Here is a 14,577-nt window from a genome sequence, read left to right on the forward strand (position 1 = left end):
ATGATTTCAAATGGACACAAAACACCTTTGAGAACGTCTTCGTGTAGCTTTAAACAGGCGATGAAAGTAAACAGATACGCTTGGCAAGTAGGGAACTGCCAGTAATTATGACACTCAGCACTCTGGTAGTAGAGATTTATATGGAAGTGGACTATTTATTTCAATGGAACTTGGTCATAGCTTGGGTCCTGGTTACCTGAAGGAGCGCTTACATCCATATTTGCCCAGTCGCCCCCTGAGATCGGCGGGAGAGGCCCTTCTCCGGGAGCCCTCCGTGAGAGAAATTAGGAGGGTGGGCACTCGGAGGAGGGCTTTCTCAGCGGTGGCGCCTAAGTTATGGAATGCGCTCCCCAGAGAGGTCCGCCTGGCGCCGTCGTTATTTATGTTTCGGCGCCAGGCTAAGACCTTTTTATTTAAGCAACATTTTAAATGCTAAATACAATTGAATTTTATCTGGCCAGGGCGGCTTATTTTATAATGTGTGTTTTAATTAAGATTATTTTATATGGATATTTTAACTGATTGTTTTATCTATGTTGTAAGCCGCCCCGAGGCTTCGGCGAATGGGGCGGCATAAAAATGTTTTAATAAATAAATAAATAAATAAATAAATAAATAAAATGAGGGATGGCAGCAATTAAAGCAAGCTCTTCCTCCCCTGCCCCAAGGAGTGAGGCGGCTCGTTACCAGGTGCCCGAGCTGCTTATCTACCCCTCACACAGTGCCCGAGCGGAGCCGGCAAACCTCCCAGCTTGAGGACGTGGCACCAATTCTTTTGGCACTTCTACCAGCGAACAGGGACTCGCGGCCCAGATCCGCCCAGGGGCCTGAGCAGAACTGAGAGCCAGTGCAGCGCAGTGGTGAAGAGGAGTCCAAGTCTCACTCAGCCATGGAGCCAGCTGGCTGACTTGGGGCCAGATGCAGACTCTCTGCCCAGCCCACCTTGCAGGGCTGTTGTGAGGATAAGATGGAGGAGGAGAGTCTAAGCCACTTTGAGTTCATTGGAAGAAAAAACAGGATATAAATCTAATAAACAAACAAACAAAATGTGCCAGCCACAGGATTCGCAGTGGCGCTGGGTATGACCCTGTGTTTAATGCCTGTTTGCTCTCTTACATCAGGGGTGTCAAACCACCTCCCACTTAAAAGCTGAATTCAGCTTTGAAGCCCTGGGGGTCACATTGCAACAACAGCAGGGCCGGAAGCAAAACACACAGGGGCCTGCCTAGCTATCTATCAAAAAACAGCAGCAGCACGTATTTTAACTTAAGATGGTGACTCTGCTTTTCAGTGGTGCTGCTGGAAAGGAATGTCAAATCAACTCCGACTTCTGATGACTGCAAAGGAGTGCCCTCAACAGCCCAGCCCTTGTGAGTTCGAGGCTGTGGCTCCCTTGATGGATTCCATCTTGTTAAGTTCAGGCGAAAGATAATTTAAATCACTGAGAGCTTAAGAGAACAGAATAAACAGTTTAAAAAGTAAAATGTCTGGAAATTTGCAAGCTTGGGCCTCACCCCCCCAGCCTCAATTCCCACCTTGGAAACGGGAATTTTTGCCATCATGGAAGGGTTTGCTTTTTAGTTAATGAGATGAAGCACACAAAGAATTCTGCGCATTCCAGCACTTTATCAGGAAGCTTATTTCAGGGCACGCAGATTCTGGTTGCTCAAGAAACACAGAAACAGAGCGAGTCAGAAGGGGCCTCCCGGGCCATCTAGTCTGACCTCCAGCACCAGCCCGCTCTGAAGTTTATACGCTGCTCTTCGTGGGTGTGCCCCACGGCGCTGTATGCAACCAACAAGATGTGCCAGAAAGACAGACAAATGCAAAACTGTAAAAGCCCTTGGCGACAAAGGAACCCATGCAATAGCACCACCCGTGCGCGAAGGGTCCGACATCCTGGGAGAAGAGGAACTGTCTTGGCCAGCGCTCGGAGGATGGTGAAGCCCGCTTCTTTCTAGCAGGACTTCCATCACGGCGGTGCCGCAGCTGCCGCAGTGAGAGGGCTGGAGCGCTAGAACGAGACTCCGAAGATCCGGGCTCTATTTTCCGTGCCGCCATGAAACCCGCTGGGCCAGCCGCTCACACTCAGCTGAACCTCCCTCACAAGGTTGTTGCTTTGAGGATAAAACAGGGAGCAGCGGAGACCTGTAACTCTGCAGCAGGCGAGCCCTTCTCCCTGGCCACTGCTCACTTTCTCCTATAAGAACACACCTGGCTGCTAAGCAATGTTTCTCAGCGACCCCCAAATCTTGCACCTACTTTCTTGACTTCCCAAAGCACTTTTGGAGTGCTTCTTCCACAATTTTCTCAGGCCTTTAAAACATATTTTATGGGTGCAATGCCTCATGTGGCTGTCATCATCTGTTCTAAACGGCTCAGTTATTTATCTCTTTTAAATTAGGAGTTTGTGTTGCGGCCTTGAAATGGATGTCTTTTAATGAGTTTCATCACTGAATGTTGTTATAGTTGGTTTTATTGTTTTGCTTCTTTTATGCACAATGCCGGGAGACCTTCAGCTTCAGGGAAACTAAAACTGAAAGAGCAGATGTGCCGATTTTCAGGAGGGGCCCTTCTTACAGAACCACTGCTTGCAGAGACTCCAGACAGGGCCTTCCCGGGGCCACTCCCAGGCTGTGAATTCCCTGCCGAGGGAGACCAAATTGGCCTCGCTCAGCTGCTTCTCCATGAGTCTTTTTCCAGGAATGCCTCCGGCACATAAGCTGCGCTGAAGGCGGTGGGCTGAACTGATCCGTGCTGTCATGCTTTTAATGCAACAGACTGGATGTTACATGTTAATTAAGATGTTATCATTAATCGTCTTGAGGAACTCTTTTTTGCTCTGTGGCACGCTGAATCTAACTACCTTTTTCCTCTGTTTGCCCAAATCTGCCTCTATGTATGGAGTTCAGCAGTTTTAAGTCCAACTTATGAATGGCTACCTGTACAGCAAACGAGTCATACTGGAGCCCTCTGGGGAAAAAGCGTTGCTGGCTGCTTTAGAAAAGATCCTCTGACATAGACCAAATATAACATTTGGCTCGAGCTGCTTTGCACAAGCTGCTTCTGAAGACACAGAGCAAAAATGCATATTCAGCAGGTCTGTGGGCTGATTTTATGATCTGATAATGTTGCAATAGCCATTTTGACGGCCCTCAGAAATCGGTGCACTGCAACTTCTATAGTCATTATGAAACGTGGATGTGCTCTCGGTCCAAGTAAGTGTTTTGCAATTCACGGGGCTTGTGGAAAGCAGCCGGCCACCAATAAAAAGGGCGACAACGGAACACATAATCTACGCTGTTAGGCTCTTAAGAGATATGGAAAGAAAGTGCAATAAAAGGAGAGAGATAAAAGGAGAGAGGTTTGCTCATGCCCCAGCTCACCTGGCGAAAGATAATGCCCGTATCGGTGCAGTATCTGTTGGTCTGCTCTCCACCCTGCAGGAGGACAATGGACTTCTCCGGCACATCTTTGTTTGCTCTCAGCCGATCACACAGGCGTGTTCTATTCAAAGCAAAAAGTTCCGCTGCGACTCTCAAAGTTTCTTTCCCCAACCAAAAATAGGGCCTAGGAAGGAGGAGGAGAAATTGGCATTGATGTGCAAAAGACAGTGCCGCATAGTGGTTAGAGTGTCACACTAGACCTGAATTCTAGCCCCCCCCCCCAGCTATGAAGCTCCCCCTCACGGACTCTCAGCATATAACCCACCTCGCAGGGTTGTTGTGGTGTGGATAAAACAGAGGAGAAAAACCTGATAAGCCCCCAGGGTTCCTCGCAAGAGGAAGCGGGCTAGCAATGTAATGCAATTTAAAAGAGGCAATGATCTATATTTGCTTAACATCTTTTAGAAATCCTATGCTTATTTATTTCCATAATAAACTTTCAACTCAGCATCTAAAAAAAGATCCCCATGCAGTGAACAATAAAGGAGGAAAGATGGCTTCCCGAGGCGGGTTTTCTCGGCAAGTCTAGCGTGTTATGTACAAAACAAGCCATTCCAGAAAGGAAATTGCCATGGCTTCGGAGACAAACAATGACCGTGCTCAGTTGTTGCTAAGAAAGATTTCAGCTCACATTAACCCGAGCACACCAAGTGCAGAATGTTCCCTCCTGTATTAATTATTATACGGCTATCTTGGAAAATTGCAACTCGTAAAGGTAACCTTTGCTTTATAGCAGCAAAGACCAAACTTCGGTGCGACACCAGCCACAGAAGTTAGAGATGCACACTGCATGCAGCAGCAAATGTAGCATAAAGGCACTATTAATCTGTAATGCCTGGAGACAGTTCTGCAAAGCCAAAAGGTCAAACTTCATCGATATGCCAACACACCTTCTGAAAACCTGGCCAACTGCTTATCTGCACTTGGCAAGAACTGGAGGGCCCCAGGAACAGCTCTGCCCACTCACTTTAAGCACAAGGTGAACGGCCCCAGGACCCGTTCCCCAGCAGCCACAACTTGGGGGGGGGGGGCTCCTCTGTCCAGGGGAGGAAGAACACAGATCTAAGTTTACTGCTTCATCTGGATAGTTAGGGATAGATCAGCAAAAATTCCTATCTGTTTGCCTACAGAGCAACAGAAAGAAAGATGGCTCTCCTGTCTCAAATTATGAACAAAGGTCCTGGTGCATCTTCCACATGGAAAGACTGTAAGCACCATTCATTTCTGAGCCGCAGAATAAATCACTGGCTCAAGATTCTTTAATTCTAGTAGCCCAGCCAGGAGCTACTTCAATTCTGCATGTAGCAGCTCCATCTCTTCCTAAATTTCAATTCCAGGATACATTCAGAGTCCCCAGGCTGGAACAGGACCCCTCACCCCGGCCCTGTGTGCAAGGGCTGCTTGTAAGATCTGGACCAAGCCCTCTGGGCCTACTCTAGAATAAAAGTAAAGCGCCTAGACAGTTGCAAGATGCAAACCCTGGGCAGTGCCGGAAATCTGCACCTGGCTGGTGGATCTTCAGACAACAAAAAGCAAGCCCAGCATTTGTCCGCCCAGGCGACCTACCCCCCGTGCACCAATTACTAGGAATAGGCGAGATGCAACTCAATGCAATGATGAGACTGGCTTATGCCCCGGGAAATGGCTGGATCCAATAAGGGCGGGAGGGCTCGCTCAGTGCCGCGGCCAGAGCGCTCCTGCTCAAATGCTGGCAGTCGAGGTGCACAAGGAGGCTCCCAACAGAAGCTGAGCGGCAAGCCGGACAGGACAGCGCGGGCTGGTGGTGGCTGGGGAGAAAGGCGGCTCACGGGCCTCCTGCCGCTCCCCTCCGGCCCTCACCCCTTTCTCAGGACTAGGCAGAAACCCCGTGCATTTCCAGCACGTGACTGAGCAAGGGGACGGCAGATAAGGGCCCTGAGCGCTTCAAGTCCGATTTGGTGACCTCCTCAAGCGCACTTGGAACGAATCTGGCCACAACGCTGCTTCAAACCAGTTCCAGGTCCGCTTCTTCCTAGGATTAAAGGCCCCGCTCAGCCCAAGGGGTTCCAGTCCCAGAACAATGCGGGAGCTACTGAAGGCAGCCGGGTGAGTGGCACCCAGAGGCAAACCGGGGTACAGAGCCACCCCCTCTGCCTTCTGGCCCACATGGGAGCAGAGAGGGCGCGTCCCCCTTGCTCCTGCCTGGGTGGGCAACTTCTGCAGGGTTCAGAGGGCAATGCCCCCCAGAACCCACCGGAGACCGCACCCCAAGCCCTGCTGTTCAGCCACCAAGTTTGCCAGTGGCAACCTTTCTGCGTCGACTCGCACTTCAAAATCGGGCGCAAACTGATTCGGCCACCGAAAAAGCCAGGGCGAGTGGGGTGAAGGCCACGGACGGGCGTTGCCAACCGCTGCTTTGCCCTTCCCACCATTTCCACGGTCGTCAAAGAGACGCTTCGCATTAAAACTCCACTTTCCCATGAAGCAGCAGGCCTGCTTTTGGTTCACTGCGGAGGGGCGTTCTTATGTGCATGATCGCACTGTTATCACTTCCCCGGATCCGCCATGATCTATTCCTTACATTTTTAATCCATCTCGTGACTAATGTTCTCTGGGCAGATTATTTTAATTTCTCCAGATTAATTATGGATGCCCTGTTTGTGTACGTAAGTTGCTTGGAGACTGCTTTTTACTGCAGGAAGTGCCACATCAGTTTAATGATGATGACAATGCTGCTACAGCAATGCTCCACATGGACAAGTGGGAATTCCGCAAAATATCTTGCTCGGCGCAGAAAACGCCGCATCAGTAAGAAGAATACTTGGTATTTTAAAAAAGGCTTGGTGATGCCAGAGCAACGGCATCTTTCTGTCCCACTACAACTATGAAGGAATCGGGGGGGGGGGGATATTTCATGTGCTCATGCAAAAGGCCCAGATAAAAAGCAGCGGCTTTTTCCTCCACGCCTCGCATTCTGAGATCTATCAGGCCCTGCAGGGATGGGGTGGAGAGCATTCTCAGACCCTTTGCAGAAGGCTTTGTAGACCCCGCAGCATGACCGCAATGCACTTCTCCATCACCTTGCCTTGTAGACACACTGCAAAATAAGCACCGTCGCCGTCAGGGCTGTACATCAAGAATCCAAGTTTGGCAAGGTCAAAACCAAGGCTCCTTCATCACAAGCTGAGCCCTTCGCTTCAGCTAATCCTTCACCCAACAACAGAACAAGATCCCTGCCTCCGCAACACCATTCTGACCAAACGGATGATGAATGGGCCACGGCGGTCACCCCCAGCCGCCCAAGGAGGCACAACACACATGGGGCAGATTTTGGCAGGATTCTTAATGCCCACCCCTTCCTTTGGAAAGGTATTTGGGGTAGAAACGGGACTGTGAGTGCCAGGCTCAGCTGGAGGACTTTCCTGGTGCCATTCTGCACTCTACCTTCACCCAGACAAGGTGTGATCAGTCCATCACCCGGCAGGCCCACCCTAACGGACTCGCTTGGTCCTTGGAGCTTGGAGAAGGGAGCTTTTTCTCTTGCTGCTCAGCACCCTGATACTTCCCAGTGCAGGCCCACGCTGCCCTTCCTCTCATCCATGCATTCAATTCTGCATTCAAAAGGCCCTTGCAGCAGATTGCTACATTGCCATCACATGCCCCCAACTCATCTCCAACTTAGAAAGCCCCCCAAAATGCTCTCTCGCTCAGCTCTTCTAAGTTCAAGGCTTCCTTGACGGAGTCCTTCCAACTCAGTTTTGGTCCTTTCCTTCCACTGCCGTCAGCTCAGCTCTCCCTCGCAGAAGTGTCTCCTCCAGCGAGCCTCGCCTTCTTAGGATGGCCGGAAGTACAGCAGCTTCCGTTGTGCGCATTTTGCCCCAAAAGAGGGTCTCCTCCATCACAGCATCCCCTCCAGTGAACCTCACCAGATGCCTACACTGCACCAGCAAAGCCCTTTATTTTCCTAGACACCTAGTCCTGGATGGCTTTTGTTCTGTATTTTTTATTATTTCATTTCTAGATTGCCCCACAGCTAAAGCTCTCTAGGTGGCTCACAGAAATCCATAAAAACAGGAAATAAAAACACAATGAAAAAAACACCATAAATTTTACTACCGTCTCCTTTTCTAGTCGACTCTTTTAGCCGTTTTCTTTTAGATTGCATTTTATTCTTTTAGTTCAGGGGTCGGCAACTTGTAGACCAGCCCCATTATCCATTTCTGCAAGTCCCATCAGCCCTGCTCAGTACAACCAAGGGTGACTGTAAGCTGAAACAACTGGAGGGGCACAAAATGCCCACTTGTGTTTGTTGTCTGTCCAGCCAACATACACTATGAGGAAGATTAAAAACAGAGTAAGTGCAGACACTGGGCGCCCATGGACGGCTGTGGGGCTGCCTGGTAATTGTGAGGTCAAGGGGAAATTAAATGCGCCAAGTACAGATGGTAATAACTTTATTTACGAGGCCACTCACAAAATGGTCACTGCAGGATCACACAGAGCACTTCGCACTCAGCTACGGTTTTGTGTTATGGTTAACAAGAAACCAAGTCTTGCGGCCACCGCTTGGGAAACTGATGAGGCAATTCACACAGGCTGGGCTCACGCTGGGAAAAAGCAGCCATGTGTGGGCTGCCCACCCCCATGCGGGCTGCGAACCACCCGGCTTCCTTCACTACCTGGCTGGCGTGGCTTTGATAGGGTTCCAAGGCCACCCTCCACCGCACGCCTCACCAGGTCGGGGCGACACAGGAAACCACACGCTGCCACGGAAATCAGAGGGCCACCCGGCGCATAACCGGCGCTGGGAGCCGTGAGGCAAAGCAGCCCCACCTGTCCACGCCTGGCTATTTGCACTTCCCACATTGGAGTGTTCGCAATTCCTGTTCCACCCGCTATCCAGGTGCACAGATGTTCTTGTGCAGAGTTGGTTTGTGTTGGTTTGTTTTCCTGCAACAGACTAGCATGCCCACCACTTTGGAACCCTTTTCCTGAGCAGGTTCAGCAGCTGAGGTGCCTCTTTCCACGTGATTCTAAGGGGGCTCAAACGTCGGGTCCCTATGAATTTTGCCCCATCTCCCGCCCCTCCCGATTTGCTCCTCCTAGGCATACTGAGCTCAGCTTGCAAAAGCCTCGGCGTGCCTGGGAAAGGGCGGTGGGCAGCCTGCTCACAGCAGGGCCGTGCCGTTTCCCTGCTCGAAGGGCCCAGGGCCCTCTTAGCCACATGCAACCTGGAGGAGGGCAGGTGAGGAGCCATGGCTTGCAGCTTCCTGCTCCTCCAGCACCCACTCCCATTCCCTGCAGGAGGGGAACCCGGCTAGGGGCAAATGCCTCTCCCCCCACAAGGCAGAAGGGAGCGGCACCAACAGCAGAGCTGAGAGGGGCTGCATCTCATCCAAAGTGCAGAACCTCCCCCCGCCTGGCATCCTCCAGATGTGCTGGAGCGCATCTCCCAGTGTTTCTGGCCATGCTGGCTGGGGCTGGCGGGAACACAGGAGCTGCCTCCTACTGAGTTGGACCCTAGGCCCATCTAGCTCAGTACTGCTGGCTCTGACTGGCAGCTGCACCGCAGTGCCCCAGGCACACTTTACCCTGCGTGGCCTGGAGGTGCTTGGGAACAACCCCAGGTCCTTCTGCCTCCCACGCCTGAGCTACGGCCCTTCCGGCTCAAGTCCCAAGTGCTTGGAGAGCACCAGGCTGCGGAGGACTGCTCCAGCAGATGGGACAGGAGGGACCTTGCTGATAAACACGATCTGTCCGTTCCAGGGTGCACACAGCACGAAGGGCAACAGGTGTGCCAACGTGGCAAAGGGTACGTCAGCAAGACTATCCCTCACTGTGTTCTGCAGCTGTGCCGCACGCACACACACTGTACATATCACAATGCCTGGCAGATGGAAAGTCGTATCAACCCTCATCCTTCAGCTTTTGTAGCAAGGGAGCATAAGGAAAGGAGGCTCCCATTCTTGCTATTTCAGCTGGACTTACTGTGCAGGCCCATGACTCAAAATGCACTCAAGCACATTCACCATCTGGATAGGCAGTTCCGGAGTGTTGGGGGGGGGGTGCAGCACACACGCAGGGCAGGCACATGTGTACAAGTGTGTCTGCATGCGTGAGCACTACAGAAAAGAAGCAATTTCCCTCCCACCCAATTTTCAGTATCTCTAAAGGACTGGGAAAGTGTGTCAAACCTGAAGGATGCCCACTGAAACGAACACAGGTGCTCGCTCAGCTTTTAGGAGGCACACGCCCTGATCTCCACAGTAATGACAATATGACCGCGCATGCAGCGCATGGCATTTGCAAAACCGGCACACTCTTGTGACCATAACCCCACCCGGAAACTTAGAAAACTTCCTCCCCAACTTCAAGCTTTGCAGTTGTTTTGGACTAGGACTTCCATCAGCCCCAGCCAGCGTAGTTTGGCCAGGAGAGCTGGGAATCATACTCCAAAACCTCTGGCAGGGCTCCACATTTCGACTACTGCAGCTTTTACAGGCAAGCAACAGATCTCCAAAATTTCAGCGATCAGACTCAATCTGTGGCCCAGAGCCAAAGCTCAGCCACTGGACCACATGCGCTCTGCTCCGTCAGTCAGTCACTTGGCCAAAGGGGCTTCTGAAGGGGGACTTCTTAGGAAACCGATCAAACTGGGAGAAGACACAAAGGCAGCAAGCAAAACTCAAACACATTGATCAGAGTACTGTATTTACCACCCAATTGGCCTTGGCTATATCTATATTCTAAAGAATCGCTCTATTTCATGCAGCCATGTTGACAACCTCTCTGGGAAGAGAGTTATGGGGCAGGAGGAAAGGAGGCAGTTAGTTCCCCGAGTCTTTGTTGCTCACGGATATGCAGCCAGGCCACACGCGCTTGCTTGGAGAGGCATCCCAGTCACACATTTGGAAAAGGGGACTGACACCAAAGGGGCACCTGTGCAGGCTGCAACTTGAAAAATTCAGCGCTCTCCCCAAGGAAAGGGCGCAGGGAAAGAACACTCTGCCCGTTTCTCATAGCCCAGCAGGGTCAACACCTGCAACAGCCACAATGCTCAGGGAGGGATTTTTCCGGCAAAGGCCTCTGCTCTTCAGCCGTGGCTCCTCTTGGACAAGAAATCCCTGAGAGGGAGGGCGCTGAGTGCTGGCCACGAGAGAACCAACCTCTAGCCTCTGCTCTGCCATTAAGTTTCCTGGGAGAGCCTGGACCAGCCTCGGCCTCTCACCTCACTGACCTCCCCGAGCTTGCACGCAGGGGAAGTTGCATAGCGCTCCTCCTCGCATTATCCTCAAAACAATCCTGTGAGGTTGGCAGGATAACACAGAAGAGGAAGACGGGGTAAGTCCGACGGGGCCCCGCGGATTGGGGAGGCTGGCAATGGCGCTGCAGCGTGGTGCGGTGGCCGAGAGCGCAGGACGGGGCCGCGGGGGACCCGGTTCTGGTCTTCGCTCGGCCAAGGAACCAACGGGGTGACTCCAGGCGTGCCGCAGACCCTCGGCCCAGCCTCCCTCGCAGGGCTGTTGTTGCGAGGCTACGGCTGAGGGGAGGGGGAGGAGAACTAAAGAAGCTCCCTGAACGGAAAGAGGATGGGAGACCGACTAAGGAGCAGACGAACAGGGGAGGCCGCGGAGAGCCGCCCCCGAGCAACACGCGCCTCCTTACCCCGCGGACGCAGCCATGTTGCCTCGCTGGCTCGCTCGCTCACGTGACCGCCGCGGCCGCGTCAGCTGCTTTGAAGGGGCGGGGCGCGGCGGGGCGGGGCCTCGTCGCCCGGCAACGGCGCGCGCGCCCCGAGCGAGGCTGCCTCCCCTGGGCGGGGCGGGGCTTGGCCCCCATCCTGCGAGCGGTGCCTCTCCGCCGTGGCTGCCGCAGCCCGGGGGGCCGTCAAAAGGCCGGAGGAAAAGACGCCTCTTCCCAAAGCGACTGCAGGGCGGCGGCGGCGGCGCAGCAGCGCACGACACAGAATGCTGGCCGGCCGTCTAAGTGACGCTGGGCCAGCCCCGGCCTCTCGGTCCCGCCTACCTCACAGGGTTGTTGTGGGGATAAGTTCGAAAGCAGGAGGAAATCGGCAGAAGCCGCCTTAAGACGCAAGTGGGATATAAAGAGAATGTGGGAACAGTCTAAAGCAAAGGTAGCTGCGCTGGCCAAAAAATGCTTCTCCGGGAAGCTTGGGGGTTGCCCAGATCCAAGGGGCATCCCTACTGGGGTCATCAGGCATGTCTGGATGCACGGCACGCCCACCCCCCAGGTACCCACTGTCCAACTGTGACTGCACCAGCAAACAACTAAGCAGCACTTCACAAAACATTGTGTCAGCACATTGGAAAACAAGCAAGAGTAATGAAGCCTGTTTTTTAAAAGCGACCTTTTTAAGAAAAATGTTTTTCTTAAAAAAAATGCAGGCAAATAGTAGCTACCCAAGAGACAACACGCGCTCTTGATGCTGAGCTCGTAGGAGGAAGTGGTTTTAATCATTGCCAGATACACAGAACTGCTTTCCCCTTGGATGTCTTGCTGGTGAAGCAGAAAGCAAACTATTTTCAGATTCGGTGGCATCAGCCAGAAACGAAGCAGTTGCTCTTCCCACATGCAAATAGCAACTCCAGCATGCTTCCCCAGGACGTTTCTTTCCAGTTTCTGTGCTTTTGGTGCTGCATGCCACCTTTCTCCAGCACCTGCTAGCATCTTCCACCTTTGAAGACTTCATGGCATTTGACCAAGAAGGGGGGCATCCCAGTAGGTGGAAGGGGGTGTCCAAGTAAGACGATCTTCCACCGTAGTCTCAGGTGTTCCCCAACTGCTTCCAGCTGAAGAATCTGTCCAGATCCCTCCCTAGCTGAGCAAAGCAGACAGTGGGTAGGTTACATGGCAAGGAGAAGCCCATACCTTGCAAGAGCAAAAGGTGGGATGCAAGAGCAATAAGGGCGATATTTTTAAAAGCGCTCCGCTGAACAGGCTATCCCAGCTTACATACCTAAACAAAGAACAGTTCTGTGCCTTTATATACATTAATGAGCTATAAAGATGTAGAATTTTGATTGCTGAAGGGTGCAGCCATGGACTCCGCTGATCAGGTCAAGAGGTCACCAGTCGGGTTTGCACAAGTCCAAGTCTTTAATGCAAAATGAGGATGAAAATCTTCAGGCAGATGGATCATACCAAAGTACTTGCCTTCTGGCCCTTAATCACGAAGCAATTTCACACGAAATGTATTCTGTTGCATTGATCTTTGGGATCGTGAAATATGCCCACGCTGCTCTTGCTGTCGAAATGGTTCTGAACGACAAGGAAAAGAAAGTCTGATTACTCACCAGTCAAGTTTTGTCTCAGTTTCCAAAATCAAAATGTGTCCACTCCACCCAGCATTTGAGTTTCCCCAAGATGGATTCCTACCATATTGATTATTTATTATGAATGCTTATTTTTCATCTTATTGAAACTCTTTATGTTTATAACTTACAGCATAGGTCAGGACAAAGCATTATATCAGAGTGTTTCATAAATGATTTTCCGAAGTTACTTAGAATTTTATATAGCAAGTATTATCCATTGTGGAGACTATGCTAATATTTCTGAGGAACACTGGCTCACTTTAGGAATCGATCTGATATGAATTATAATGCCCTTCATTCTTGAAGCAGCAAGAGTTTCTTCAGTGATTTCCCATAATTTTTGCAGAGGCTGAGCTGGCTTTTTCTGTGGCCAAGAGCTCATAGTTTACAGCATCTATTGAGTCTTCATCAGCCTGCCAATGCGGGAAAAGGGGTGGCTGGCCTTTATCGAACCAGCTCGCTTTTGATGGTCTGCAGGGCCAGCCCGACTGTGAGGCGGGATGAGGGGACTGCCTCCGGGGGCAGCTGCTGAGGTCTGTCAACCCGCCCAGTCAAGTTTAGGTGCACTTGTGACCCACACGCACCCCTCTGCAAGGGACGTTCACCCATCAGTAAAAATATAATGCCACCCATAGCCAGGAATCAAGAAACGGGGACCGTGCTTTCCAACAGGTGGAAAGTGTGAGAGATTTACCTGAGTGTGAGATTTACCTGTGGCCCAGGCCCTGCCTACTTTGGTCCTAAATGGAGAGGGGAGAAGAAAGAGGAGATCGTGTCCCCAAATTGTCCTTGCCTAATTTTCTCCTTGGGAGCTGAAGAGCCACATTGGCTAATGTCATTTCTGGAGTGGAGCCGCCGCAGGAGGAATCCCACGCTGTCTCGTTCCCACCTTCCAAACATTTGTACAGATATTTGTTCCCAGGCAGTTGGATAGCCCTTCACAGATAACCCTTCCCACCGGCTAAAATGCCCAGTTTCTCCCGTCCTGCGAGAGGCAGTCAGAATGGAGCTTTCTGTGTCAGGCAGGAGGGGAGGAGGAGAGATTGTGGATCCCCCCTTTCAGTGTGAGGTTCTGCCAGCACGCGCCACCCAAAAGAACCGCGACGTCCTCACATTTCTTCTCCTCCCTTTATCAGTGCCCATCCAGGGGAGGGGAGGTGCAAAAGCTGAGCCAAGCCAGGACCCTCTGTGTACGTCGGAATGGATGGGGAACCTGGCATATGACCAGCTGGACCATCAATGGACATCGTGGAGGGGGGCCGCCAGAAGGAAAGACCAGAGGATGGCCAGGCCCTTTCAGGCCAGCCTTCCCTAAGCTGGCGTTCCCCAGATCCTTTGGACCTCAGCCTCCCCTGGCTGGGGGCGATGGGAGGCCTGACCCAAGTCCACCGGGAGGGGCACCTGTCCGGGAGAGCATGAAGGGGACCAATATGCTCTCCCGCAGGCCAGGCCCGACAGCGCAACAGCTTCCCACGAGGGCTGGTCCTATTAGAAGCAATGAAAAGCATCTCCATGCAACCCGCCTCCCCATGCCCCCAACTGCCGCCCCCTGGGACAGGTCTGTGAAGGGAAAGTTTGGTTGCTATGGAGGCTTGATGGTTGCGAGATGCAAGCACCTCGAACGCATCTGTTCCTCGCCAGAAACGGGGAGTGTGCATGGCCCTAGCTGAACACAAGGACTCATTTCTCGGCTCCAGCTGTCACGTACGAGAACACAACTTCTCATTAACGTAACTTGAACACCTAATCCCCTTTTCATCTGATGGAAAATTTTCACCCAGCTGCCTCCCGTCTTCAATTGAGAAACAAAGTGGCTA

At 52.0% G+C, this 14,577-nt stretch overlaps 1 protein-coding gene across 2 annotated transcripts in view; it reads right to left on the minus strand.

Annotated features, from left to right (window-relative positions):
• PEPD (peptidase D) overlaps nt 1-11,136 on the minus strand; it is a 125,332-nt gene extending 114,196 nt beyond the window's left edge. Inside the window, exons 1-2 of one of the 2 annotated variants that reach the window (XM_044433985.1) lie at nt 11,091-11,136; nt 3,387-3,570 (exon numbers count right to left, since the gene is read on the minus strand). In XM_044433985.1, the coding sequence (XP_044289920.1) occupies nt 3,387-3,570; nt 11,091-11,107 (201 nt within the window). In that variant the 5' untranslated portion in view covers nt 11,108-11,136. Of the gene's footprint in view, nt 1-3,386; nt 3,571-10,653; nt 10,714-11,090 lie in introns of those variants that run through there. The other variant, XM_044433984.1, reaches the window with a different exon arrangement.
• Nucleotides 11,137-14,577: the final 3,441 nt, after the last annotated feature.

The sequence above is a fragment of the Varanus komodoensis genome, unplaced genomic scaffold (assembly GCF_004798865.1).
Source record: "Varanus komodoensis strain SLA01 unplaced genomic scaffold, ASM479886v1 scaffold27, whole genome shotgun sequence".
In the NCBI taxonomy this organism is placed as follows: Eukaryota; Metazoa; Chordata; class Lepidosauria; order Squamata; family Varanidae; genus Varanus; species Varanus komodoensis.